At 62.4% G+C, this 27,422-nt stretch overlaps 1 protein-coding gene across 3 annotated transcripts; it reads left to right on the forward strand.

Moving 5' to 3' along the window:
• Nucleotides 1-524: 524 nt before the first annotated feature.
• On the forward strand, nucleotides 525-22,394 carry ZNF787 (zinc finger protein 787). Of its 3 annotated transcripts, XM_032848587.1 has the most exons (4): nucleotides 939-952; nucleotides 12,809-12,897; nucleotides 14,121-14,245; nucleotides 20,962-22,394. In XM_032848587.1, coding segments are annotated over exons 3-4 (1,071 nt in total). In that variant the 5' UTR covers nucleotides 939-952; nucleotides 12,809-12,897; nucleotides 14,121-14,244; the 3' UTR covers nucleotides 22,032-22,394. The 3 variants fall into 3 exon arrangements, with proteins under 3 accessions (XP_032704477.1, XP_032704478.1, XP_032704479.1); XM_032848586.1 differs by lacking the exon at nucleotides 14,121-14,245 and having other exon boundaries at nucleotides 525-952; XM_032848588.1 differs by lacking the exons at nucleotides 939-952; nucleotides 12,809-12,897 and adding an exon at nucleotides 13,549-13,561.
• Nucleotides 22,395-27,422: the final 5,028 nt, after the last annotated feature.

Genomic DNA, 27,422 nt, shown 5'->3' on the forward strand with positions numbered 1-27,422 from the left:
CCTAAAGCATGCAAAGCCCTCGCAGGCGCCCAATGTGAAAAAGGAGGACACTGAGGCCAAGAGACGGGCAAGGCTTGCTTTGGCCCTGGATCTCTGGCAGCTCCAGGGGTAGCTCCGAGCCCCGGGGACCTTCCCAGACGAAACCATAGCCCAGCTCCCATCTCCTACCCAGAGGAAAGGGGACCGGGGAAGGAAGGGGTTGGCCGCTCGGAATGCCAGGCGGCAGGTGCAGGAAGCGAGGGCACTTGTGGGGCTTGCCTCGGGGCCAGCAAGATCCCCGTCCTAGAAGTTCAGCCCGGGACCGGGCAGGGCTCGTCAGGGCTGTGCCCCGGAGCTGTCCCTGCGAGCGGACCCCGCACCCGCCACGAACCCCGGCACGGAAAGGGTTACGATGATAGAGACGACCGGAGGACCCGGGGTGGCACGAGCGGCCCTCGACGCCACTCTCCCCCACACCTTTCCGTCCCAGGCTCGCGCGGGGCGCCGACCGCGCAGGCGCGAGCGGCGAGCGCCGGGCTGGGTGGGGGGGGCACCTCCCGAGACACCCGGAAGTCTCCGCCTAACGGGCCGGGCTCGCGCCTCCTGTCCTGGAAGGGGGCGGGGCCCGAAGCCCCTCGGCGCGCGGCGCCATAGAGCGGGGACGGAGGACCCGTGTCCTAGACCGTCCGGAAGTGGCTCCCAGGGGCGCCCGCTCCGCACCATAGAGCTGAGGGGGGCGGCGGCGAGGGGGTCTCCGGGCTCGCCTTCCTAGAGCGGCGAGGACGGGGTGGAGGCCGGCGGGGGGGTGGGAAAGGAGGGGGAGCAGCGCGGGCGGAAGCGGCCGGGAAGGTCACTTCCGGCCTGGGCGCCCGTCCCCCTGACCCCAGGGTCTGAGTCGCCGCTGCCGCCGCTGCCACCATCCGCGAGGGAGGAGCGAGGAGGAGTGCGGCGCGGCGGCCCCGGGACCGAGTAGGTGAGGGGAGGGCGCGGAGGCGGGGGGGGGCGTGAACCCGGGGCCGGGGTGGGCGCGCGCCTCGGGGTGCCCCGCTGCGGGCGGGGGGCGGGCGGGGAGGCGGGCGGGCGAGCGCGACTGGGCGGGCGAGTGCGCGTGCGCGTGCTGGGGGGGCGTGAGTGGGCGCGCGACCGGTGACGCGGGCGGGCGAGGGCGCGCCAGGCGGAGCCGCGGGGAACGCGCGTGCGCGCCGGGGCCGCGCCGGGGAGGGAGCGCGCCTGCGCAGCGCCGGGGATCGGGCCGGGGGCTCGGGGGTGGGGCCGCCGCAGCCTCCCCGGCAGGTCGTGGCCGGAAGTGTTGGTGATTCCCGGGGGAAGTTGAGGCCCCGGTGGGGGAAGGGGACGCGCGGGCCGGGCAGGCCTGACCGGAAACGGCGGTCCGGGGGGCGCGTCTGGGTCCCCGGCCTGTTCCCCCTCCCTCGACGCTCCTTCCCGCTTCCCGAGAAGCCCGGGTTCCGCTGCCGCCGCGGGCGGGCTGCGTGCGGCCTTTGATCCGCGGGTGATTACGGTCTGGGTCCTCGCGGGAGGCTCATTCATTCGCCCCGGCGCGGGCGGCGGGCAGGAAGCGCGTTCGCCGGAGGGGAAATGACTGGGCCAAGGTCAGGCACCGCGTGGCCTGCTGGACCGGGGCGGACGGGGGCCGGGCCGCAAGGCCACCTCCAGGGCTCCCGGGCGCCCAGCTGTGCTGCTTGACTACCCCACCCCCACTCCCAGCCCCGACCGCAAGGGGGGACACCCCAGTTCGTGGAGACGGGGGTTGGGCAGGCACAGGATGGTGGCGTCCCACGACGGAAAAGTCACCCACAGGCTCTCCCAGTGTCCGGCCCCATGCTGGTCACCGGGACAGGGTCAAGAACAAGGTCCCGGAGCGGGCTGGCAGAGACGGGGACCTGGACACGGAGTACCCCCTCCCCCAGAGCAATTGTGGGAAGGCCTCCCGGCACAGCCCCGTCCAGAGGCGTTCAGGAAGGGGTCACTTGGTGTGTGGCTGCCTGGTGCCGGGCTGTATTGGGCAGTGCTTAGGACACAGTTGGGAGTCAGCCGGCCTCTGCTCTGGGGAAGCACGGTCACTGTTGATCCCCGCTTATCCCCTAAGACCTAAGCCTCTTGGGCTAAATGCAGCTGGCGTCCACCTGCCTGCTTTTGCTGTAGTTCCCTGTGGTCCTGCCTCAGCCCCGAGAGCATTGGGATCAGATCCCCACGTTGTTATCTCTTGTCTTAGCTTTTTCCCCTGGAAGTTTTCCAGATCTGACCCCCACCCGCACACCCGCTGAGCTGAGGAACGGGAGAACCCCAAGGGCTTATCAGCATGCCTGACCCATGAGCAACCGTGTGGCCTTAGAAGTGCTGGGGTCAGACAGACCTGAGTTCAGATCCCAGCTCCATACCTGGTACTTCGTGACCTTACAGCGTAAATGACTCTCATCTCAGTTTCTGCCTGGGTGAAGAGGGATGGTAGTAGTCGCTTTGACTTGGTAGGGAAGCTGTTAATGCGTGTCCCCTCCAGAGAGCTGAGTGGAAGGTCTGTAAGAAAGGCTCTGGAGCCAAGCATTCCTAGGCCAGGCCTTGCCTCCTGTCTCTTCCAGCATGGTGACCATGGACCTGTCACTTCCCTCTTTCCTCATTCCCTGTGGTGGAGAGCACAGTCCAGCATTTTCTGGATAAGGCTTGCCCTGTGCTGGGCCCATGGGCACAGTGGTCCTGACACAGCGCTCTACCATGGGGTGGGAGAGAAGGGTCCCTCGGTGTGTGTTTCTTGAGGATCCCCTGTGCCAGACCCAGAGCTGGGTGACACTGGGTGGCAGTTCCTGTCCTGCAGCAGCTTGGAGGCCTGTCGGGGACACACATACAGAAGGACCAGGGAGAGGGCTGGGGGATTTCCCTGACCATCCCTTCTGGGAACTGTAGGTGCCCAGAGGGAAGCTTGTCCCCATGGGAGGTGGTGTATCTTGTGTCTTGAAAGACAGGGAGGGGTTGGCCAAGAGGACCCTGGGGCTTGGGGGAAGGTGATGGTGAGCTCTGGGCTCGCCACTCTGACCCATGGCTGCAGTGACGACAGCGGTAGTCGGTGCTGGGGACACAGCTCCCCGGGCACCTGTGCTCAGACACATGTCAGCCTCCAGACCTTGCTCGCTTGTCCTCCATGCTGCCCAAAGCCTCACGTGTGCTGGGGCCTCCGGGAGCCAGCTGCAGCTTTGGCCTCTTGGTGACAGATTAAATTTGACGGCACTTGCTTCCTGAGCACTTGGCAGGCGCCTGGTCCTGTGTCTGGTCCTCGCTGTCCCAAGCTCTCTGAGGTCTTGGGATGGGGTTGGTTGCCCCCAGTTCAGGGGTGTGATGGAGCCCTGGGCCCCATGGTTGCACTGGGAACACCGTTCTGCATGCGATTCCAGAGCTTGGCCCTTCACCGTAATGCCACGGGCTCTGATGACTTTTTTTCGGCCACGGCTGGGGTCTGGGGGAGACGGAGGCTATCCTCAAGGCCTTTTCGGTGTCCGTTATCGGGTAGCAGGGGGTGCGTTGTCATGAAGGGTCACTGGCTGGTTCAGGGCACCCCAAGCCCCAGCCTCTCGTTGCGGGGATGACTCACGCTGGTGGCGTCCGTGGTTTTGTCGTAGGAGCACGGAGAGCTGTGGCCTCACGACCACGGAGCAGCCAGCCACAGGAGCCTGGATGGGTGGCCAGGGGCCCTGAGCTGCTCCCGCGGCCACCTGGGGCCACAGGCTGCGACTGTAATGATGGCGGTTAAGGGAGCCAGTGCCAGGATCCCGAGGGTGAGGAGGAAAGGAACGATGACCTTGGCGGCTGGCCGACCTGGCTGGAGTCTGGCGCCTCTACTTGGTGGCTGGCTCTGTGAACTTGTGTGAACCCCAGCTTCAACAGTTTCTTGCCAGGGGTTGCTGGGCACATCTTGAGCGCCTGGCTTCCGGCTGAGCGTTTCACACATGTTAACCTCTGATCTGGACGCGGGGCCGGGAGGGTCAGGAGGCACAGAGGCCAGAGCACCTTGTCCAAGGTCATGTGGCTGTGGGTGGCAGGGCTGAGTTGGACTCTGGCAGCCCGCCCGGAGAGCTTGTCCTCTCCTCTCTGACGGTGTTATGGGCTCGGGATTGCGAACCCATTGCAGTGGGTATGAGGGTCTGACGTGTAGTTTGTGCTTTGAAAAGAGAGGATACTTGAGCTGAGGGAAGGGAGAAGTCTGGGAAGGCTTTCTGGGGGAGCTGCTACTTTCACTGGGGAGAACGGGCAAGGTGGAAGGACGTAAACACCCCCCCAAGAATGGGGGTCCGGCCTGATTGAGGGGTGACAAACGGAGCGTGGCCTATAGGCGTGGTTCCATCCATTTTTTTCCCCCTAGAGAGTATTTTTGTTTGTTTAAGCAGTTTTCAGTTACTTGCCCAGACTAAGGAATGAGGAGCATTGACAGACGTGTCTGAAGACCTGGATGCTGGGTGTTCCCGGACGGTGGCAGGTGGCCTCTGGGCTCCTGCCGCACCTGCCGCCATAACCGCGCAGGGAGGCTCTAGGAATTCTCGATACTGGTTTATCTTGGAGATAGCGGGGAATGGGGGCCAGGGCCTCTGGAGTTTGCCGCCTGCCTGCACCCCCGGGAGGGCCACACAGGGTTGGAGGCGGGGCCGGCTGGTGCCCCTGAGGATACGGGGACAGTGGCTGAGAGCAAGGGTGAGGCTTGTGTGGCTGGGTGGGAGGCCGACGGGAGAGAGCAAGCCATGAGGTAGGCTTACCGTGAGGCAGCGGGTCAGTGAAAAGAGGAAGAAAGCGGGGCGGGGGGCAGGGGCAGGGTCAGAAGGGACCACTTTGGTCAGCTCTTTTGGTGCACTGGGAAACCGAGCGAGGCGCAGATTGTGTTCTGGGGAAGTGCGGCCTACCCGGCCGACTCCGGGAAGATGGAAGAAGTCTGAGCAGACTGCCGTTGTGGAGGAAATGGGGGAAGTTGACAGAGGCCCCCGTTTGCCCACCAAAAAAGGGCTTACGGTTCTGATGGCGTTGCCGACTTGCTCTCAGCATTGAAAGAACAGGTGGGAGCCTGGCAGCATCAGCTGCGGGTGTGGGAGGTGGCCTGGGTGGGAGGTAGGGGAGGGGACGGATGGGTATTTGGGCCTGGGGCGAAGGGTGAAGCCACCCACAGAAAATGGAAGTGGGTGGGAGCTGGAGAGGAGAGCGTAGGGCCTGCCTGCACCGCCAGTGGGGCTGTGGAGTGTCACCACCCAGGCTGACAGGGGTGTGAGGTCTGAGTGGCCCCCAGCCAGTCAAGGACGCCAGGGCCAGCCAGGCTGCTTCCCCTCGGTGAGTCTCGTGGGCTGGGCGGATGGTTCCAGGTGGCGGTGCGGGCTGGGGAGGAAGGAAGCTCAGTCCTGGGATGCTGGGCGGGGCGGGGGTGGGCCCTTGGGAGGGGAGAGGACTGGGGGCAGCTGGAGGACTGGCTGCCGGTGGGAGGTGGGGCTGGGGGCTGGGGGCTGGGTTTGGATTTGGGCAGGTGCAGCAGGGGGTTCAGGTGGGGCAGGGATGGGAACCCCAGCAGCTCATGGAGGCGTGAGTCTCCTAGCACATGACCCCCTCTTGGGAGTAGGCGCCCCCATCCCCGCAGAACACTCATCCCAGAGGGAGACTGTACTCGCTCCCCTCCCCTCGGGAGTCACTCACTTCTATCCTGTCTCTGCGGGTTTGCAGTTTTTCATGCGTGACACGGTCTCTGTGTCCGGCCCCTCGCGTGGTGAGATGTGTTCAGGGCTTGTGCTGTGTGGCGTGTCAGTGCGTCACCCCCGCGTGACGGAACAGTGTTCTCTCTAGCGGTCGGGGTTCACCTGCTGTTGGGCGGTTGTGTCGTCTCCAGGTTTTGGCGGTCGTGATTTATGCCTCTGAACTCGCGAGTGCGGATTTCTGCGCGAGCACGTTTCTGTTTGTCTTGGGTTTGCGGCCCTGAGTGGAGCTGCTGGACCCCGGGGTCCTTCTGTGCTGCACCCGCCAGCCCCCCATTTCACATCCCCGCCAGCAACGCCGGGGGCTCCAGTTTCTCCACAGCCTCGCCAGCACTGGGTGTTTTGTGTTTTCCTGGGACCTCCTGTGGTTGAGGTCCGTTTCTCTGTCCGCGGAGGACATCGAGCCTCTTGTTAGCGCCTGTCAGCTCTTCGTGTTCTCTTCCGAGAAGTGTCTGTGCGGAGCCTGCGCCCACCTTTACCTGGGCTGTTTGAATTGAGTGACTTAAGAGGATGAGTGGTCTGTGATGTGGGGGGTGGACTTGAAAGGGGCGTTGGAAGGGGGTGGGCATGGGGAGGCGGGGGAGGGTGGACGGGGAAGGGACTGAGTGCTGGACTCTGTCCCCTGCCAGCACAGGGGTTAAAGAGCCACTGGATTTGATGACCAAGAGGCTGGGCAGGGGGAGGCCGGAGATGGGTGGGAGGTAGGAGGAGGTGGAAGTCGCAGCTCAGCCCTGAGGGAGGAGGGGAGGGGAGGACGGCGTGGGGGTGGGGGATGGGTATGTGTGTGTCCCGGAGAAGGGAAGGGAAGGGAAGGGCCTGGGGCATAGGTAGAGGAGGGGCCCTTGCTCTGCAGGTAGTGGGAGCGTCTGGTTGCTGGCACGGGGGAGGGGAGGCGGGGAGATTGGCAGCGGAAGAAAGAGAGGGGCTAATTGGTGGGCCGGCATCCAGAGGAGGTGGGCGGGATCTAATAACAACAATAATAACAATAATTTGTCTCAAGCTTATTAGCCGCTGGCCTCTGTCAGCCCCTGTGTTAATTGAATCGCTCAAAGGCCTGGCTGGGGTGGGTGGGGTGGTCTGGGGGAGGCCCTCCATCTTGGGGACTGGAGGTTGGAGCTGGGCAAAGTCACAGAGAGGGGGCAGAAACTGGGGAGCTGGGAGGGAAGATGGGTGAGGCAGGGGCTCCGAAGGTGTCAGATTGCATAGTCAGCCCTCGTCCAGAGCAGGCTGGGGGCCTCCTAGTCGCCGGACATGGTCACGCCCCGGTGCTTCCTCTCTGTGTGCAGTGCTGTGGAGGGGAGGGGGCTGGAGCCCTTCCCCCACGATCCTGAGATCCTGGTATGGGACCCACAGGCCCACAGGGTCAGCCCACAGGCCTCAGCAGCTTTCTGAGTGATGAATGACTGAGTGGGAGAGGAAGGGACCTGGGTAAGGTGTAGTGAACGCCTTTCCCAACTCTTCAGTAGGAGCCCTGGTTAGTCCCTGGCTCGGGTGCTGTCCTGACCCTCTCCTGGCCCTGGGGGGGTACTTGCTGGGTCTTGTGGGGAGCAGTGGGGAAGTCCCTGGGGCATGCTCCCTTGTCCCATCATACTTGGTGCACAAAACACAGACTCAAGGTAACCTTACTGGGATTTCAGAATGGGACCCCCGAGCTCCGGCTGCCTCAGATGGGTGTCGCTCCTGTGGCCCCCACGGCCACCTGGCCTGCCTTCTGCCCCTCTCTCCCTCCAGTTGGAGGCACGGCACGTCCAGGCCTTTCCTGTCTGGCCTGGGACGTGTCCCCCAACGTCTCAGCAGCCCTTACTTGCTTGCGTCAGGGTCAGCAAGCATTTTCTGTCATGGGCCGGAAGGTAAACACATGGGGCCTTATAGGCCAAGGGGCAAAACGGAGGACCTCGTGTAGCTACTTAGACGTTTTCTACAGCGGGACTGTGTGAACACGCAGGGAAAGCCCGTCCTGGCAGGGGCAGCTCACAGGTAGCTTAGAGCCCTCTGGGCTCCAGCGTGTCCCCCGGAGAGGGGAGGGGAGACTTTCCTCTGCCTCTTTGGGTTTCTGGCCAGGACTGACTGAAACAGATTAGCAGGACAGAAGCCCACGGATTGTACTTCCACAGACGTGGGACCCGCAGATGTGCTTCCGCCCAGGGTTGGGGGGCCGAGGGGTGGAGGCTGTGGGGAAGAGACCACGGCCCCTGGCCCATAGGCAGAGAAAAGGTCTGTGTGTCTGGGCTCCTTTCACTGGGGTCTGGAGGGAAGGACAGTAGGGCCCTGTGCTGGGTGGCTTCCATCTCCTAGTTTCAGGAAGAGGGGCGGCTTGTTCTGGGTGAATGTCCCCGGTGGAGACCAGTCCCTGCACCGCAATCCTGCAGCGGTGGGGGTGGGGGGGAGGCACGGGCAGCAAGGAGACAGGGAGGGGACGAGCGAAGGCCGAGACCTTGTCGCTGCAGGAAGCGGGCCTGAGGCGGAGACTCGGGTCTGGGAAGTCCCTGCTTTCAGTGACTTATGCGCTCCTCGTTCAGAGGAAGCACGGGGCACCCACTTGGCAAGCGAGTCTGCATACGGGCAGAGGGGCGGCCGCCCACGCGTGGGGGGCAGAGGGGCAGGCCGCCCGGCCCTCTGCCTCAGCCCTGCCGGCCCACAGCCCTGTGAGTGCTCACTGTCTTTCATTTTAACCTTGTTTTTCTTTCTTTCTTTTTTTTTTTTTAAGGTTTTATTTATTGGTTGGGGGGACATGAGGTGGGGCTGGGCAGAGGGAGAAGCAGCCCAATGTGGGGCTCGATCTTAGGACCCTGAGATCGTGACCTGAGCTAAAGTCGGACACTTAATGACTGAGCTGCCCAGGCGCCCCTTGTTTTCTGCGAAGATGTAGCTGGCTCTGTCGCGTGGTCCGTGAGCGGGGGTGTTTCGTCTAACAAGTAGAGAGGCGATCCTGTCTTACCTCATTTTCACTGTGGCCTTGTAATCAGACAGCCCCATACAATTTTTTAAAGTCTGTTTACTTTTTTTCCCCTAAAGATTTTTATTTATTTATTTCTGAAAGAGAGAGAGAGAGAGAGAGAGAGAGAGAGAAGCAGAAGGAGAAGCAGGCTCCCCGCCAAGCAGGGAGTCTGATGCGGGACTCGATCCCAGGACCCTGGGATCACGACCTGAGCTGAAGGCAGATGCTTAACTGCCTGAGCCACCCAGGAACCCTAAAGTCTGTTTACTTTTTAATTGAGGTCTAATTTGCATGTCGTGCAATCCTTTCTTTTCGCGCCTACAAGTTAGCCGTTTCTGATGCATTCACGGCGTTGTGCAACTGTCACCACCATCTGGCTCCTGGGTGTTCTCATCGCTCCCACTGAAGCCACAGACCCATTAGCAGAGTCCCGCCCCACTCCCACCCCCAGCCCCCAGCCTCCCCCGGCTCTGTCCTGGATGGCTGCGGAATCCTGCGGAAGCCTCTCTCCGTGGCCCTTGGAGACTGGCTCTCCCCACCCCCACGTGTTTGCCTGGGAACAGCACTGCCGGGAACGTGGGCGGCCGGACCGGGGTTTGGGTTTACGTCTCAGGTGTGCACGAGGGAGTGGAGTCGCCTGCTCCCAAAGTGGGTCTGTTTATTGAGGGAGGAGCTGCCAGACCGCTCCCCCGACCTGCACGCCCAGCGGCTGTGTGTGGGGTTTGCGCGGCCTCGCGGTCACGGTCACCCTGTGTGACCCGCCCGCCGGGCAGCGGCATCCCCGCGTTGCCTCCTCCACACCCAGCGATTTTCCCCTCGCGATGAACAGCTCTCCGGCCTTCCAGAAAAGAGCTGTCTTGTCTTTTCCCTTGTTACAGAAGCGATCGCTCGTTCTAAAGGTTAAAAAGTTGAGGTGAAGATGAGACGCGAAGAGGGACGAGCGCTCCTGCTGCGGGAGTGGCATCGGTGGGACTTTTCTCGGGCTTTCTCCCACGTGGCGCTGACGGGTTCTCCCGTTTTTCCCTGCTCTAACTCTGGCCGTGAGGAACTATTTTTTGTCTGCAAGAAGTATTTTCTGAGGTCTGGGTTTCCCCTCAGATCAGCTTCTGGAGCGGGGGGTTGCCTGGTCAGGGGCCCCCAGCGCCCGCGTGCGGCTCCGCAGCTGTGTGGCGACTGTCCCGTGGCTCCGAGCCCAGCGCTGTGCCAGCGCATCCCGGCTGCCCGCTGCCACCGTCCACATGCTGCTGCTGCTGGCGACCTCCAGCACCGGCCCCCACGTCTGTGACCCCAGTGTCCTCGTCTGTGAAGCACGGGTCGTAACGACGCTGACCTCAGAGGGTCCCACATTTCACCCACTCCTCATGCTCTGTGCGCCCTCGAAGCCCTGCAAGAGAGCCCTCCCACCCCTGCGTCTCTAGCCTCTGCTCAGGGCCTTTGCACACGAGGCCCTGCATCCCTCCTCCCTGCTCCTCCTGCAGGGCCGCTCCTGCGGCTCCTCCTCCTGGGAGATCCTCCTCCGACCTCCCGGTGCAGCAGGCCATCCCTCCCCTCCCCTCCCCGCCCCCGCCCCCCCAGCATATCTTCAAGGCACTTCACTGGGTGAACTCGCCTTTCGTGTTCAGACACTTGTTCCTCGCTGGCAGGGCCCCCTTATGTGGCTGGGCTGTGGCCTGATCACCAGGGCGCTCTCCAGTGTCGGAGCGACGCCTGGCCCGTGGGGAGACCCTGCGCCTCTGGGGTGGGAGTGATGGGGGTGGGGGCGGAAAGACGCCAGCACCCGCAGAACTGCTGATGCTCCCGCCTTGGCTCCCGTGAGGGCGACGGGAAGATCCCGTCTGATGAGGGCCCTGCGGGGAGGGGGCCTGTGGTCCTCGGGCAGCTGTCCCGTGTCACGGTGGGCGCTGTGATGCTGCGTGGAGCCAGAACCTGAGCAGGGCACCCCCTGTGTGTGTTTCCTTGCCAACCTGGCCCGACCCCGTGGTGGCTCCCTGTCATCAGTGGCAGGGCTGGGGGTGAAGAGGCCTGGCGCTTGCCTGCGGGCTCCAACCAGGGGCCCCTTGCTGGCCTCCACCGGGCCCCTGCCTTCTGTCCGCATTTCAGCAGCGCCTCCGAGGCAGCCACTTGCCAGCCCCTGCTCAGGGTCCCCCAGCGTGGCTCCTGGCCCCTGAGACGGGCTTGCCTTTGTCTTCGCCCGTGTCCCATGCTCTTCTCGATCCTTGTTGACGGTTGGCTGGGTTTCAGGACGGCAGAGCAGTTGGGACCAAGGAGTCTGCAGCGGCACCTTTGGCGTCCTGTCCCTGCTCCGCGATGACCTCACTGTGACCTCACGTCCTCTTCTGTGACGTGGGGAAGGGGATCGTTGACAGCACGGCAGTGCAGGGTGGCACAGAGCTGGGGCCAGCGGCCGAAAAACGGGACCCCGGCGTCCAGGTTTGGCTGGTGGGAGGCACATGGGATGCCTCTGTGTGAGTGAGCACTCGTCTGGCGAGGACCTGGCGGGGACAGCCCGGGTTCACGGTTCTCCGCGGGCCGTCTGCCTCCAGGTCTCGGCCACTTGTGGCTCAGCTTCCTCCTCTGCGTGCTGGGCGGCAGCATGGCCCACTCAGAGGGCTCGGGCGGGACCGAATGCGGTAATGGCATGTGATGTGTGTAGAACTGGGCCTGGACCTGGGAGATGCGTGCGAGTGTCTATGAACTGGACAGGTGGCTTCTCAGAGATCAGCGGAGGTTACTGAGGGGATAGGCTTGAGCCCCCTGGCAGTGGAATGGGTTCCTTTCGGTGCCTGGATGGTGGCGAGCCCCTTGTCAGTGGGGGATTCAAGAGAAGTGGGTCTGGCATATTGTGCTGGGGGCAGATGGTTGCCGTTGGCGGGTGCTCGTGCTCAGCCGCTCCTCTGCGGAGAGGTCCCCGTGTGTGGGGGGCGGGGTTTGCCCTGAGCTGCGTGCACTCAGCTTCGGGGACCAGGTCCCCGTCCCTGGGGAGTGCTGCCACAGCAAGGGACGGGTACCCCCGGTGCCAGGCCCTGCTGCAGTGCAGGACAGACGAGACCACCTGGGGCCGGGGGCCTGTCCCGGTCTCCGGCTGCTGCCCGCCAGCTCCTCGCCCAGCAGGGGGTGCCTAGGTTGTCTGCCCCGGGAGTCATGCCCTGCCACATGGCATTGCCCCCGGCGGTGGTGAGCAGTGAGAACCTGACCCTCGAGACCAGTAAAGAAGGAGGGAGGGGAGCGGTTTCTCCTCGGCAAGGCTCACTGCGTGGGGTGGGCGGTGGAGAGATGAAGACACGTCCACACGGTACGTGTGCTCAGACGTCTCCAGCGGCTTTGCTCCTCAGCCCCGAGGTGGAACAGTCCAGACGCCGTCCACGTCGGCCGGTGGACAGATGACATGGAATGTGGTCCGTCCGTACGGTGGAGTCTCGTCCAGCCGTGAAAAGGACATTCGGACGAGTCCTGCGAACGTTACACTGAGAGAAGACGCAGGACACCCAGTGACATGGCGTCCCGTTTCCCGAAATCTCCAGATCCCGCAGATCCTCAGAGATGGAGGCCGCCGCTCCCTCCCCCGAGGCCAGCATTGTCGGGCCGCCCCTCTGAGTGCAGATGCCCAGAGGCTCGCGCCTTCCCCCAGGACCCCCATACAGAGTCTTGCTGGGAGACCCGAGCGCATGAACCCCCTAGAGCACTCAGGTGCCCATGTTGGCCTCGCCATTCCGGGGGCGATGGGCCGGGATGGGCTCTGGGGCTAGAGCTGCATCTGCGTGTCGTCTTGTTTAAACCTCAGGCCCGTGAGACGTGTCGGCGTGTTGGTGGCGGTCCGGGTGCTGGGAGGTGGGGGGGAGGGAGGCTGAGGCAGGGAGCTGGTCTCCCCAGGCTCCAGCTTACGGATGGTGGAGCCAGGACACATGCCTGGCCGGTTGGCTGCAGCGCCGGGCTTCCTCCTTCCCCAGATGGTGCGTGGCCTTGGGCTGGTCCCCTGCGCAGGGGGGAGATGAGGGCCGTTTTTCCATTGTCACTCAGGTAGCAGCTGCGTGTGCTGTCTGCCTGCCCGGGCCGAGCTGGGTGCTCGGAGCTCAAGCGCGGATTGGAGCCGACGTGGCGCCTGGCTTCCTACTCTGGCGTCCTCTGATCTCTGCCCTTCCGTCTCCTCCCCTTCTTCCAGGGACCCAGACATGGAGCTGCGGGAAGAGGCATGGTCTCCGGGGCCGCTGGATTCCGAGGACCAGCAGATGGCCAGTCACGAGAACCCAGGTGAGGTGGCCTTGGGCAGTGCTCAGTACCCCTCCTGGACCCCGGCTTCCTTTCCCCTCTGCTCCCGTGGCCCAGGAGTGATGCCTCCTTCCTCCAGAGGGTCACGGGCGCCCTTGGGGGCCGCTTCTCTCCTTCTGCCCGTCCTCTCCACCCTCGCAGCCCAGCCTCCTTGCTCCCCGGTGTCCTGGCCCCTCTGCCCTGTTTCTAGGTTGTCTGCAGGTCTCTCAAGCGAAGAGCTATAGACGGAGGGTGGGCATTGTGGGGCTGGGGTGACAGGACCACAGAGGAGGGTGTGATGTGTGCCAGTTTTGGGGGGAAAGCTGAGTATCTGAGTTTTTAGGGGAAATCTTCCACTTTTTCAACATCGGTATCCTGTTGTGTTTAATAAAGCATTATTTGGGTTGAATAAAACTCACCTCTGAGCACTCGGGGCCAGGGTTTGCTTGCTGAGACTCTGCTTTCTGGTTTCCAGGGGTTTTCCCGTAGGGCATCCGAGAAATAAAGCATGGGCTTGGCTTTCATGCTGCTGTCGGTGTGTTTTCGTGCTGGCTGTTATGCCGGCGTGGCGTCAGCAGGTGTGTTTTTTACACAGAGGCCAGAGGGGAGAGATTTTTGGCTTTGCAGAGCCCGTGCCCCTCGCAGCAGGAAGGCAGCCAGTACGGAAGTGAGTGGACGCGGCCACGTGCTGGTAGGACTTTACATTCACAACGGGCGCTGGGTCTCGGCCCCGGTGCCAGCATCCCACAGCTGTCTGCGAGATGGGCCACGGGGCCTGGACCGTGGTCGGGGGTAGGGTTTTTAAAGCCTCTGGGCCTCCCGCCCACGCGTTATCATAAGATCACCCAGAGGAGCATAAAGAGAAGCTCCCTGTAGGCAGGTCCTGGTGGCCTTGGTTACCGAGGAGGAAACAGAGGCGGGGTCTCCGTGCTCACTCTGACCCAGCAGCCCTCCCTGGGGAGGACCATTCCCGTCCTTCCTCGCTGTGCCTGTCTGGGCCTGCTTCTCCTGCCTCCCCTGACACATGTCCTTGGCCTTCTAGCCCTTGCAGAATTATTTTAAAAGCCCGCGTGTTACGGGGGCGTCGGAGCTCAGGCACATGACTCTGCTTGCACTCAGCTTCAGGGTTACCAACCTCCTGGCCAGTCTCATTTCTCCATTTGTGCCCTTTTCTCTTCCCGGAGATTTTAAAGAACATCCCAGATGTCCTGTCTTTGCACCCATAGGTCCTCGAGCAGGTGCGGGCTCTTTAAGAGCAAACACGAAACCGCAGCTACAAAGTGCTTACTTCACCCAGCGAAACACCCAGTCTGAGTCACAACCCCAGTTTTCTCCAAACTTCTGCCGTGGAGTAAGTCAGGTTTAATCTTCCGAGTCCTCTGTTAACTTGTGCTCCTTACGAAACCTGCAGAACATCTGGTGGGTTCTCCGCTCCCCCTCGTGCAGCCCGGAGCCTGTTCTCCCCCACGGGAACCTGCCGGCTGCCCCACTCCAGCGTGCCCTGTTGCGGGGCCAGCCACCGTGACCCCCGTGCTCAGCTCATGGGCCTTGAGCCTGGATGCTTCTAAGTGGCTCTGCGTCCCATGGTTGTGGGCCTGCCCCGGGGAGTCCTGCCCACCTGGGTCTGGGGCCTCCTGTGGGGTGACTGGGCCAGACTCCTGCCCTGAGACCCCAGCCTGTGGTGGGTCTGACCAGGGTGGGGTGGAGCTGGGAGAAGGCAGGTGGGGTGGGCTCCTCCCCTGCCCAGGTCTGAAGGGGGCAGGTGGAAGGTGCTGTTAGAGCCCCGAGTCGCAGCCTCATGGCCTGGCTGACCCTGGGGGCTCCCTGGGCCCTTCTGATCTGAAGGGCCCTGTGGTGGGTCTGACCAGGGTGGGGTGGAGCTGGGAGAAGGCAGGTGGGGTGGGCTCCTCCCCTACCCAGGTCTGAAGGGGGCAGGTGGAAGGTGCTGTTAGAGCCCCGAGTTGCAGCCTCATGGCCTGGCCGACCCTGGGGGCTCCCTGGGCCCTTCTGATCTGACTTTTGGCCCGTTGAGGATCCACTTACAGTATACATTCTGGATGTGGCCACGGAGCCCACCCAGCCCCAGCTGCCACTGCCACCACCACCTGGCACCTGGATTGCCACCCTGCGGCGGCCTCCAGCCAGTCTCCACGTCTACCCTTGTCCGCAGCCCCCAGCCTGAGCTTCTTTTTTTTTTTTTTGTTAAAGATTTTATTTGATAGAGATCACAAGTAGGCAGAGAGGCAGACAGAGAGAGGAGGAAGCAGGCTCCCCGCCAGGCTCGATCCCACGACCCTGAGATCATGACCTGAGCCGAAGGCAGAGGCTTTAACCCACTGAGCCACCCAGGCACCCCCCCAGCCTAGCTTCTTGAGGTGGCGCGGAGTCCTGGCTTGCCGGGAGTGATCCCACACCCTGCGTTGCTCACCTTGCCTGGAGTCCGCAGGGTGGAGGCAAGCTGTGCCCTGTGTCCTCGTTTTTGCAGGGGAGGGGCTGGGGACAGTGTGCCTGAGGCCGAGGTCCCTGCCCGCGTGGGGCCCACAGGCTGGTGGTGGTTGCTGAGGGGACGGCCATGGAGACTGCCTCGCCAGAGGCTCATTTTGGGGGCAGGGAGGCTTCGCCAAGGAGGAGGCTGCCCACTGCAGGAGGTGCGGGCCCCTGGCTGGATAGGATTGCGGGGGATTGTGGGGCCAAGGCCCTGGGGACAGACTGAGACGGGGTGCGGCAGCGAGATGAGACGAGAGCCATCCTGGTCGCGGCTCTAACCGGAAGGGTGCAGAGTGGTCTGGGACAGCAGGCTGCCTGCAGGCTGGTTCCAGGCTGGGTGAAGGCTCTGGGCGGCCTTGTGTGTGCTGTGCCGGGCAGCCCCACACTCCTGCACTGGTCCCTCAGCTCCAGCTCTCGCATCCCCCAGGGCCCCTTGCTGAAGATGCTGAGGGGCTCCCCGGCCTCTCTTCCCGGCAGCCCCGTGTGGGTCTGGCTGGCCGCGTCGGGGACGCTGGCGGAGGAGGTGGCTTCACGATCGGTGCGCCTGCCATATCGCAGCTCAGCCCTGTGCTCAGGATTTTCCGGTGAGGAAGAGGGACTGAGCATTGTCACCCCAGGGAGAACGGCATTCCTCGGGAGCCCCGATCCCAGAGCCCAGAGCCAGCGTGTCTCGGTTTGCAGGCGGCCGCCCAGGAGCTGGGGGCGGTTGTGGGCCTCAGGCCCCTTCCCCAGGGAAGACTTGGCCTCAGGGCCCCTTGGATGCGGGGGGGGAGGTGGGCTTGGCGGGCTCCAGCAGGCCTGTTGACCGAAGGCCGTTCCACCTTGCTCTGTCCCCGCAAGTCGGAGCCTCTCCACCTGGTGTCTTCCTGCCTCGGGTGACTCCCCCCGTGACAAGAAGGCACCTTGAGACACGTGGCAGGGGTCGACGGCCTGTCTTCTGACTGTCGTCAGGGCCTGAGTCATTCGGCACGTGCCCTCGGCCCAGCCCCTTGTGTGTTCACGTGCGGTGGCAGCGAGTCTGGGATCAGTCCTCCCCGTCGGCCTCCCCGGTGCTGTGTTCGCGTCTCCTCCCACCGTGTTCTGTGTGGGTTGCCGCAGGCCTGCACCTCCCTGAGCTGACCCCTGCTGCTGGGCTGTGACCCCATTGGAAGCCCGCAGCTGCGGGGGGGTAGACACCTGGTCACCTGGGTGGTGCCTCTCCTGCCGCTCCGTGCACACGAGACTGAAAAGAGCCCAGGGGTCTCCTTTCCATGACATGGACCTGCCCAGGGCATTTGTGAAACCCCAAGAATTTTCTCATTTTCATCCCTGGATTTGGGTGTTTTGGGGAGTGCTGTGCGGACTGAGGGGACGCTGTTGTTCATGCCGGCTGCTGCTTTAGATGCTCGGCCTGTCTGTCCCGCGTTCCTCTCCAGCCGCTGGCTTTGCCGGCCCGAGTGCTGGAGCGGAGAGGCCGGGCCACCCTCCCAGAGTGGGGGGTGGGGGGACTGGACAGCCGGCGGCGGGGGGGGGCAGCTGGAGGGGCGGACAGCCGGGGGGGCGGCTGGTGGGGGGGACAGCTGGGGGGTGGGCAGCAGGTGGGGCGGACAGCCGGTGTCTGCTGCACCATCCCCGGGGGAGGGCAGCCCTTCCTTACCTGCTGTCTGGGGCCCCTTTGCCGGCCCGGCCTGGCTGTCCGGGTGCGGGTGGTCCAAGGCCTGGGACCATGCGGCGCTGGGGTGGGAGAGCCGTACAGGCCTGTCCTGGGTCTGGCCGCAGGTATTCAGAACGGGCAGCAGTCCAAAATGACTGCGTACATAGAAATGACACCGTGATTCTGAGGCGGGAGCTCCCCCACACGGAAGAAGTGCGCTGGTGTCCTGGCAGTCCTGTAGCGGGGGACAGGGTTCTGACCTCCCTCTGCCGAGCTCTGGCTCTCACGGTCGCAGTGCGCCTTAGAGTCATTCCGGAGGGCTCACCGGGAATGCTCTGTCCAGCCCAGGATGATGGCAGCCCTTAAAGCCCCCAAACCTCCCCAGAAAAACCACGTGGCAGACCCCAGATCCCTTGGGCCACGGTGATGACAGCACACCTTAGGTGTATGGGTGCCTCTGTGACCCCAGAATACAGTTGGTTGGGGACAGACCAATGGCCACAGGCCTGCCTGGTGTTGGCACTGTGCTGGAGGGAAGGAAGCAAGGAAGAGCCCCACATAGCCCTCCAGGACTCCCTGGAAGCTTGGGAGGTGGTCCCCGAGGCCTGCAGCTGAGATTGGATGTGTTTTGTCCAGACTGGGAGCGGGGCCACAGGAAGGTCTGGGGCTGGCATGACCTGGGGCCCACCCGTGGGCTCTGCTGCCAGTCACGGAGAACGTTCTGCCCACAGCAGGACCCACTCAGCAAAACCTTCCGGGAGAGAACTCAAGACCAAGTGGGACAATGTCTTTGACCACAGGGGGGAAGGAAGGAGGAGGTACAGATAAAAATGGGGGCTGCAGAGCCAGGAACCTGCAGCAGTGTCCCATACTGTCAGCTACGACGTGAGAACATCAGCGGAGGGAGCTCGGAGGACCTCGCCCCTTGGGAGTTGGGGAACCTTGTCCCCCCAGAGTAGGGGAACCTCACCTCTTGGGAGTCGGGTAACCCTTCCGCACAGAAACAAGCAACAGGAACAAACTGAGCTTAACACAAGTGCTCCCAACCCCGGAGCTGTCAGAATAAAAGAGAAAAGGAGTAGGTAACATCTCCCCAGATAGGGGGTCAGTTGGAGACACCCCACCGGGCCAGAGAGGTGAGAGCCTGTGGGAGAAGCACATACTCGGAGCAGCTCAGAAGCGAGGGTGCGGGGCTCAGTGGAAAACAGGAGCAGATTCTTTTCAGAAGGCGTCTGATTCCTTCAAAAAAATGAAGGAGAAAACTCAAGAGGGAACACAAAGAACATACTCCCTGAGAAAAGTTGGAGGTAAAAAGGAGGGATGTTTAAAAATCAAAAAGAAATGAAGAAATGTTAAAATGGAGTTAAAAAAAAGTCAGAATCCCAGCGTGTGGATGGGGAGGTCCTTGCAGAAATCCAAAGCAAAGAAAGAGTAAACAGTGAACACTACAAGCCAAGAGGACCTTTCTGAATTCTAAAAGTTAGGTCTTGAAAGAGCAAATCACAAATCCAAGGGCGTCACCAAAACGAACGAGCCGTGTTCTGTCCGGGTCACTGGATGGTGAGGAAAGAAGGAAATCTTGGGGGCGTCTAGGGGCAGGGCTTTATGCCAGAAGACCGCGGGGCCACATTTCTGATTCCCAGGAGAAGGAAAGGCGAGCCAGGGGCCTCATCAAAACTGACGTACAGGTCGGAAGGGCACAGCAGGAGCTCAGTCTGAGAGTTCTGGGCCCTTCCAAGGGATCTTAGCAGGCGAGCCGAGAACCGCCGCTGGCTGGAGAGAGGCAGGCCGAGAGCGGGGTTGGGTCTCAGGAGAGCTGCGGCAGGTTCGCTGGGCCAGGAGTAGCGCACACAAAGCTGTGTTTTGTGTTTTCAAGAAATTGTCATCGGTGGTAATAGGGTGGTTATCTCAGCGCTACCTTGGGGTCAGCAAGTGAATAATTACAGGCTATTTGCATTCTCTTCTCTCCTCTGAAGGGGGATGCAGACATCACAGAGAAAAGACTCAAGAAAAACCTGTAGGTCCGGATCTGTCTGGAAGAAGTGTCCGTGTGAATGAACTTAGCGGAATATTTCTGTTAGAAAAAAAAAAAAGCAGTGACTGCTCCCAGCTTGAGTCTGGAAGTACTTTTGCATCAGATGAACCAGGGCCTCCTGGAGAAACAGCGATTGCTGGTGCAGACAGGACCTGGGGATGTGCCAGGAGCATCCCACGGGGCTGGGGAGCAGGGAAGCTGTCAGGGCCCACCAGGGTCCTGCCCGAAGGACGCCGTGCTTCTTGGAGACCCCCCTCCCCAATCCGTGTAAACGCAGGCGTTCGTCCCGATGCTCAGAAAGGGGAGACTGGAGAACGATAGAGAACCAGTTCATTACCTCGAAAACTGGACCCCATGGTGACGCGAGCGTGGACCCTGCCATGGCCACGTGCAGCCGACCCTGGGGACGGGGAGTGAGTGGGAAGCCTTCAGCTGCCCCTGCCACCGAGCAGCTCTGGGCCAGTAGTGCCGAGCGCCACAGAACGAGGCACTGGGGCTGTCATATGGCCCTGGAGCAAGGGCAGGGTCTTGCCTTCGGGCCCAGCTGCTCTCCGGCAGCAGGGAGGGGGTCTGAGGAACCCCCTGAACCCCCTGCAGTGGGCAGAAGTGGGGGGACTGGAGCGAGGCTTTCCAGGTCGATTCTGTGCTGTAAAGACCTGAGCTCTGTGGTGCCGCCCTTACCGGATGTAGACGCTTTGAGGCTGGTGAGGTAGTGCCCACTTCGGCACATCGTGGCGCTCTTTGCATGGGTGTGTGTTACCCCGGGTCCGTGTGTGAGTGCTCTGGGCTCAGCCTGTGCCTGGTGTGTGACTGGCTGCCACGTGGAGCCCAGGGTCTGGGAGGGAGGGAGCGGGGAAGCAGTGTTTCTGATGCATGCTTGGAAGGGAAGCTGCGGGTGCACTCGTGGAGGGCCATGCTGGGCTGGTGGGCACCGTGGAGGAGTCCCGGCTGAGGCCCGGGCCCCACTCGCTGGATCGGGGAGCGAGAGCCCTTGCTGACCCATGGGGGTCAGTCTCTGAGCTGTGAGATCCCACTTTCACTTTCCCTGGGACATTGCTCAAAGCCACGTGTGGTGCAGACGTCGGACAGGCTTTGAGTCCTCACCGTACAGCCGGCCAGACCAGGGCCCCAGGCTCCTCTGTCGTCTGCATGGGTCAGACAGGGGCTCCGGTATGTGGGGGCCACATTCCCAGGTGCCAGGGCAGGCGGGATCCCATGATAGCCTGTGATCCCATGAACCAGCCCTGCTCCTCCTTCCTCTTCATCTGCACCAGGATAGTCTTCCTGGAGCCCAGGTGTGATGCCCTCACTCCCGGACTTGCCTTTGCTCCTGGGCCAGGGTGTGGGTGCCCTCCCCCTGCCAGTGGCGCTCTCCCTGGACCCTCCCTATCTCTTGCCTGGCGCTTTGGGCTTCAGGTATTGTTACCTAGACTTCCATCCTTGTTGAATCCCTGTGGACAGTTTACTTCCCAGCCACTTCTGGAGTCGCTGCAGTGTTCCAGGCCTTGTTCGGTGTGGGGGAGGCAGCTGGGAAGGAAAAGTCTTGAGGGTGGATAGTGGAAGACATGAATGTGCAGTGAAATGCCAGGGAGCGAGCCATGCTCTGAGGAAAATAGGGTGGGCAGGGAGGTGGAGAGACGGGGCATTGCCGAGAGCCATGTCTGCGCAGCGGGTTTCGAGGTGATCCGGCCTAGCTGCCCTCCCGTGCCACAGGGCACCCCGAGAAGGCGCGCAGGTGAGCGAGCTGCCCGAGGCTTTGTGCGTGCTCTGCGGCAGGTGGCACAGCCGGCGGAAGCCTCGGCCCTCGCTCCGGACCCTCGCTCCCGGCCCTCGCTCTCCACCCTCGCTCCCGGACGGGCCCTGTGTCGAGCCGGGGCTTCTCTGACTCCCCTCCCACCCTCTTGCCTTGTAGTGGACATCCTCATCATGGATGACGATGACGTCCCCAGCTGGCCCCCGACCAAGCTGTCCCCGCCCCAGTCCGCGCCCCCGGCCGGCCCCCCGCCCCGGCCGCGACCGCCGGCGCCCTACATCTGTAACGAGTGCGGCAAGAGCTTCAGCCACTGGTCCAAGCTGACGCGGCACCAGCGCACGCACACGGGCGAGCGGCCCAACGCCTGCGCCGACTGCGGCAAGACCTTCTCGCAGAGCTCGCACCTGGTGCAGCACCGGCGCATCCACACGGGCGAGAAGCCGTACGCCTGCTCCGAGTGCGGCAAGCGCTTCAGCTGGAGCTCCAACCTCATGCAGCACCAGCGCATCCACACGGGCGAGAAGCCCTACGCCTGCCCCGACTGCGGCCGCAGCTTCACGCAGAGCAAGAGCCTGGCCAAGCACCGGCGCTCGCACAGCGGCCTCAAGCCCTTCGTGTGCCCGCGCTGCGGCCGCGGCTTCAGCCAGCCCAAGAGCCTGGCGCGCCACCTGCGGCTGCACCCCGAGCTGTCGGGCCCCGGCGTGGCGGCCAAGGTGCTGGCGGCCAGCGTGCGCCGGGCCAAGGCGCCCGAGGAGGCGGCGGCGGCGGACGGCGAGATCGCCATCCCGGTGGGCGACGGCGAGGGCATCATCGTGGTGGGCGCGCCGGGCGAGGGGGCCGCGGCGGCCGCAGCCATGGCGGGCGCGGGGGCCAAGGCGCCGGGGCCCCGCTCGCGGCGCGCCCCGGCCCCCAAGCCGTATGTGTGCGTGGAGTGCGGGAAGGGCTTCGGGCACGGGGCGGGGCTCCTGGCCCACCAGCGCGCCCAGCACGGGGACGGGCTCGGGGCGGCGGGGGGCGAGGAGCCCGCGCACATCTGCGTGGAGTGCGGCGAGGGCTTCGTGCAGGGCGCAGCGCTGCGCAGACACAAGAAGGTGCACGCCGTGGGCGCGCCGTCGGTCTGCAGCCGCTGCGGACAGAGCTACTACCGGGCGGGCGGGGAGGACGACGACGACGACGACGAGGCTGCCGGCGGGCGCTGCAGCGAGTGCCGCGGCGGGGAGGGCCGGTAGGGGCGGAGGCCCGGGGGGGCAGGGCCCCTCGGGCTTGGCGGGGACGCTGGCGCTGGACCCGGAGACCAGAGAGAGGCGGACAGAGGGGCGCCACCAGCGGCGGGGTCTCCTCTCCCCCTTCCCCGCCCCCGCGGTCCGCGTGGAGCCACGGGCGGCCCGGGGTGCTAGGGCCTTCCCGCCCCCGCCCTGCACCCTGCCCCGGCCTGGCCTGCCCTTCTGGTTCTCTGCGAGCCCGGGAGGGACCGTGCGTGAGAACTGGAGACCCAGGGACACCGGAGCCCGCCACTGGACGACCGGTGCCCCGCCCCTCTTTCCCTTGCCCGGCCGCCCCCGGGCGCTTGCGAGGAGCCTTCTGGGTCAGAAGGGCCATTGGGGGGAAGGGAAAGAGGGTCCTTTTCCCTTTAGAGTTTTCTTTTAATCACACCCGCCTCCTGACTGCACCCTGCCGTTATTTTGTCTCTGCCCTGCGGGTCCTTTTGTTTTTCTTGGCCCTCGTCCTTCCTCCCCTCCCCGGGTTGGGCCGGGAGGAGTGCTGGAGCGGGACTAGCCCCTGGTCCCCGCGTCCCCGCGGAGCTGGGGTCCGGTCTGTTCCCTGGCCGGGACACGGCGGCAGGAGGGGTGCGGGGCAATAAATGGCACTATCGGATTTTCCCTGCTCTGCGTGGTTCTTGAGTTGGGAGGGAGAAGGGCGAGAGTGGGAATGGAGGCCCGGTCCGCTGCCGTCACAGAGGGGCTGGGCCGGTGGAGAGCAGCAGGCGGGGCAGCTGTGGAGTTGGTTCCCTCCCAGGCAGGGGTGCAGACTGGGCTGTCCTGAAGAGTGACCTGACCTCATCACCTGCGGTGGGCCGTGGGCTTTCCAGACAGGAGCTCATCGGTCTGGGGAGGACCTGGGCCTGCCTACTGCAGCTTACAGGAGGACCCCACGGCCTCAGTGGATTAACAAGGCTGTTCTCACTCGGGGGCTGTGGCAGGCAGCTTTTCTCTACAGGCAGACGTGCCCATGATCCCGATGGTGGCTTCCTCCCCCCGCACCTGAAGCCCCTTCCTGCATCCAGCTGCTTGGAAAATGTGGTCTCCCCCTGCTCACGTCTCGTAAAGTGTGTGTGTATTGAGGGGGCAGTCACAGTGTCACATCTCACTGCTCCGAGGGCTGGAAGTGTCCCTGGCCAGGCCACTACTCTGCAGGGACAGAGCTGTACTGTGGAGGAGGAAGAGGGATTTTTTGTTGTTGTTTGTTTGTTTGGAGTTTGTTAATTTTTTAAATTTCTTCTCAGTGTACCAGAATTCATTGTTTAGGGGGTATAGCTCAGGGGTAGAGCATTTGACTGCAGAAATCATTGTTTATGGACCACACCCAGTGCTCCCTGCAATCTGTGCCCTCCTTAATACCCACCACCAGGCTCACCCAACTTCCCATCCCCCCCCCGCCCTTCCAAAACCCTCAGATTGTTTCTCAGAGTCCACAGTCTCTCATGGTTCATCTCCCCCTCCGATTTCCCTCTCTTCTCTGGAAGAGGGACTTTGGTGGGTAGTTGTCTCCCTACAGGGGTCTGGGTGGGACTTGGGGGGTGAACACACGGATATTGACGGTTTGGGGTACTTTTGTGTGCCAGGCACTGTGCTCGGTGCCTGATGGACACAGCCCTAGAGAACCCTTGCAGCTATCCTGTGAGGCGAGGCCTGCCAGGGGGGTGTTCATCAGGTAGGCCCCCCCCCATGCTGATTCCAGTCTTCTGGGACCTACAGCCGGAGTCCTGGGTGCCCACGTCCCTGGGTTTGTGGGAGGCTGCAGTGGGCTGTCCTGGGGAAGAAAGGGCCCTGCCCAGGGGTTTTTCATCGTGTTGAATGGCCATGGTCGGATGACTCCATGTTCCTTTTATCTCTAGGGGAGGAGGAGTTTACTGGCATCGGGGAGTTGAGGGAGGAGGTGAGATTTCCGGTGCGAGCCTGGAATCTGACACCTGGTGGTTCCCTGTCTGTGAGCAGCTCACGCTCCCTGCTCCTCTGGGGCCTTGGGTCCTCATCTGGAGGATGAGGGGTTCAAAACCAAGGTCATGGATGGCCACCTGGGGGGTGGGAGCCTGACTTCTGGGAGGAACTTTTGGACTCTGGTAGGTCGGAAAAGCATGGTCTCAAGTGGCATTTCCTTGCTGGGAGGTTGGTTAGCATGATTCAGTTTCGTGTGAAATCTCAGATTGCTTTTAAAGGGGGAAAGGGTGATGCTCTTGTTGGTGGCAGAGGGCACGGGTAAGCAAAGACTTGAGAAAACATTGCCTAACACATGCCCCTGGGCCCCCTCTGTGAAGCGCTGACCTTGGACGGGGGTGGGGCGGGGGCAGGAGGGTGAGGAGCTGCGGGAGCCTGAGGGTGGCAGGTGGAAGGAAGCAGATGGGCCATGCTCTCGGCCTGCCTCTTCTACTCCCGAACCCAGGCAGTCTGGCAGGAGCGGACACCTAGGACGAGACAGATTCTGCGACAGTTTCCACTCTGCCACATGTGGGCTGTGTGACCCTGGGCAAGTGAACTCTGACCCTCGGGTTCCTCTGCAAATAGGTTGCCTGTCCCACTGGAAGGGCTCCCTGGGGGCATCTGTGCGTGCCTCAGGCCGACCCACTCACAGTTCATCCCTTCCCTGGGAGCCCGGGTTCACACCCGGGCTCTGCCTGGGAGCGCTACTCTCTCTTCTCCGAGCCCCGCTTGCTTCGTTTCATGCAGCCCACGCACTTCAGCAAACGTGCCTTAGTTACCAGTATTACCACTGTCGTCGTCCCGGTGCTTTCCAGGAAGACGAGTCCCAGACTCTGGAGGGACACCACACCGACCCACAACGTCCCAGTGACACAGGCTCCTCATTCATTCCCTCGGCGTGTTTGCTGTGCGCCCGGCGCCCTTCTCAGCCCTGCCCTCCGAGACGCCTGTTCTGTGTTTGCCCATCCCAAGAGACCGTGTGCTCATTCATGTCACCATATTTCTTTGTTCTGCACGCACATGCTGCCTCAGGCGTGAGCCCCGGTGAGGTACGCCCGTGGAGAGCTGACGGCTGCACAGGGTTGGGGAGGCCCTCTTGCCGTCGGCACTGTCGACATTTGGGGCTGGGCCCTTTCTTGGTGGTGGGGGCCGTCCTGTGGATCGTAGGGTGTTGAGCGGCGTCCCACCCGACCGATGCCAGCAGCACCTGCCCCTGCATCTGGTTGAGTCCGGACATTGCCGGACAGCTCCTGGGTGTGGGGCAGAGAGCCGCAGAATGAAGCCAAGAAGCCCCACAGTCCCTAGCAGCTTTTCCTCTCATGGAGTGACCGTTCCCTACTCTCCCGCGGCCGACCCTGCGTCTCCTGGCTCCTACCACGTGCTCGATGTCTTGGCTTCAGGTTGCGGTGCTGCCTGGTCTCCCGAAAGGTTCCCCTGTGAGCTGCAAGCTTAGATTCTTGGGGCCGGGCAGGGACGGGGTGGACACGAGGGATCCCCCAGCCCACGCGAGCCCTGTGTTCCCTCCCCTGATTTTTCAGGAGAGATCAGATTTAGGATTTTTTTTTTTTTTTAAATGGGAAGCCCTTCATTTTTTTAAATGTTAGCAGCTAATTAAAAAAAAAGCCAGAAACAAAACGCAGTGTGACTGGGCTTCCAGTTCCCAGTCCTCTCTTCAGCATCCATTCAAGAGAATTAAGTTCTCACCGAACACAAAACAACCCCCTGAACAAAGCGAAGGGAACCGTGAGAGGTGGGGGCTGTGCACACTTCAACTCTCTCACCGTTTGTCACATTTTCCTTCAAAGCTGGCAACAAGAAATTTCTTTAAAGGGGGAATTAAGATTTTGGGGTCCCCTATCAGTACCCTTTGTCTCCTTGATCTTGAGCCAGAATTTTAAGTCGGAACACATCACATACAAACACCTGATTTCTGGCTTCTCCTGGGAGCTCTGATAACCCCAGGTCTTCGTGCTGCGCAGAGACTAGTTGGCAGGAGGTGTGGGTGTGTGTGTTGAGGGTGCGTGATGGTCCTGTGTACACCCCACACCCAGGGGAGGGCCCTCTCTCGTGCCTGGTCTTCACAGTGTACAGACCCAATATGTCTCGGTTTCCTCTGGAGCTCGTAGACTTGGTTCTGGAGGTCAGAGGTTTCGACTCTGGGCTCAACATTCTGCATTGCGACAGGGAGGCCGAGGTGGCCACGATGCCCGGGACCCTGCTTCCTGAGCTTTTCTGGTGAGTCTGATGGCCGCCCGAGAGGGGAAGCTTCCTGCCCCAGAATCCTCTCAGACCGTCTCCACTGAGAAGGAATACATGCTCGTGTTGGGGTCTGCTGTCCTGAAGCCTCGATGGATACACGGATGTGGTCCCAGAGGGGACCCTGCTGGTCAGGCAGGTGTCTGGGGCCTGTCTTCTCGGGCATCTTGCGTGCGGTCCTCACAGTACGCCGGTCCTGCAGCCACTCACCCAGGGCAAAGACGAAGAAGTTGGGCATGTGAATTTGGGCGGCTTTCCGATCCCAGGAGCCCGGAGTGGTGGTGGTAGTAAGAATCACGCTTGCTACGATGTATTTAGCGCCCACTTGGGGGCAAGGCTGACCTCCTGTCCCTCACAGCTCGTCCTCACAGAGGCCGTGGGGTTGGCATTCATTCCTCCCCACAGTCTGTAAGGCAGTGGCCCTGAGATCCAAACCCAAAGCCCCAGACTTCACAGTCCTACTGTGTCGACGCCTCCTTCCTTATTCGTGTTTACTGAGTGCATCCTACTTGTCTGGGGCCCTGTCAGGCAAGCACTGGGGACACATTGCTGAATGTGCTGACCCTTGAGCTACCCTCTAGTGTGTGTGTGTGGGGGTGGGGGGTGGGGAGCAACAGGCAGGCGAGGATTGGGGTGGGGAGGGGGAGCGGGTGGTTGTCTGGGGAGGGGAGGTCTCAAGGAGTGAAGTCAGACAGTCACAGGGTGACTGCATCTGGCTCACTTCACGCTGTGAATGTGATCGTCTGGGAGCCCGTGTCCCATGTATGCCCACACCGGGACTGTTAAATGCACAGTTATTAAGTAGAGCACAGATGGTGAGTTGTGGTTCAACAAAGGACCACAAGAGAACTGAAATAGAGAAGTTTTCTACTTACAGGTCCCAGAGGAAGTGCAGCGCATGCCCCAAGCCGCCACATGGGGAGGTCAAGGCAGAGCGCAGACAGAGGCCGGACCCGGACACATGCCGTTACTGCGGTCTGGAGTTCCCGAGCCAGGGCCGGACTGGCCACTTTAAACCAAAAGAGTGGGGTTATGGTGAGCCCCATGGGGGTCTTAACTAAGGAGTGTGTGAGGGATGTAAGTGCTGGGAGGCAGGGGAGACTTGCTCACAGGGTGGTTGGGGGAGTCACCAGGAACTTGCCTTTGCTTCTGACTCCAGGCCATGTG

The sequence above is a fragment of the Lontra canadensis genome, unplaced genomic scaffold, assembly GCF_010015895.1.
Source record: "Lontra canadensis isolate GAN:19392208 unplaced genomic scaffold, GSC_riverotter_1.0 scaffold206, whole genome shotgun sequence".
Classification (NCBI taxonomy): Eukaryota; Metazoa; Chordata; class Mammalia; order Carnivora; family Mustelidae; genus Lontra; species Lontra canadensis.

Excerpts from the sequence above, each read along its gene's own strand:
- ZNF787 (XM_032848586.1), top strand. The coding sequence starts at position 12,819 with ATGGAGCTGCGGGAAGAGGCATGGTCTCCGGGGCCGCTGGATTCCGAG. Across the intron at positions 12,898-20,961 it reads GGCCAGTCACGAGAACCCAG|TGGACATCCTCATCATGGAT; the intron begins GTGAGGTGGCCT and ends CTTGCCTTGTAG.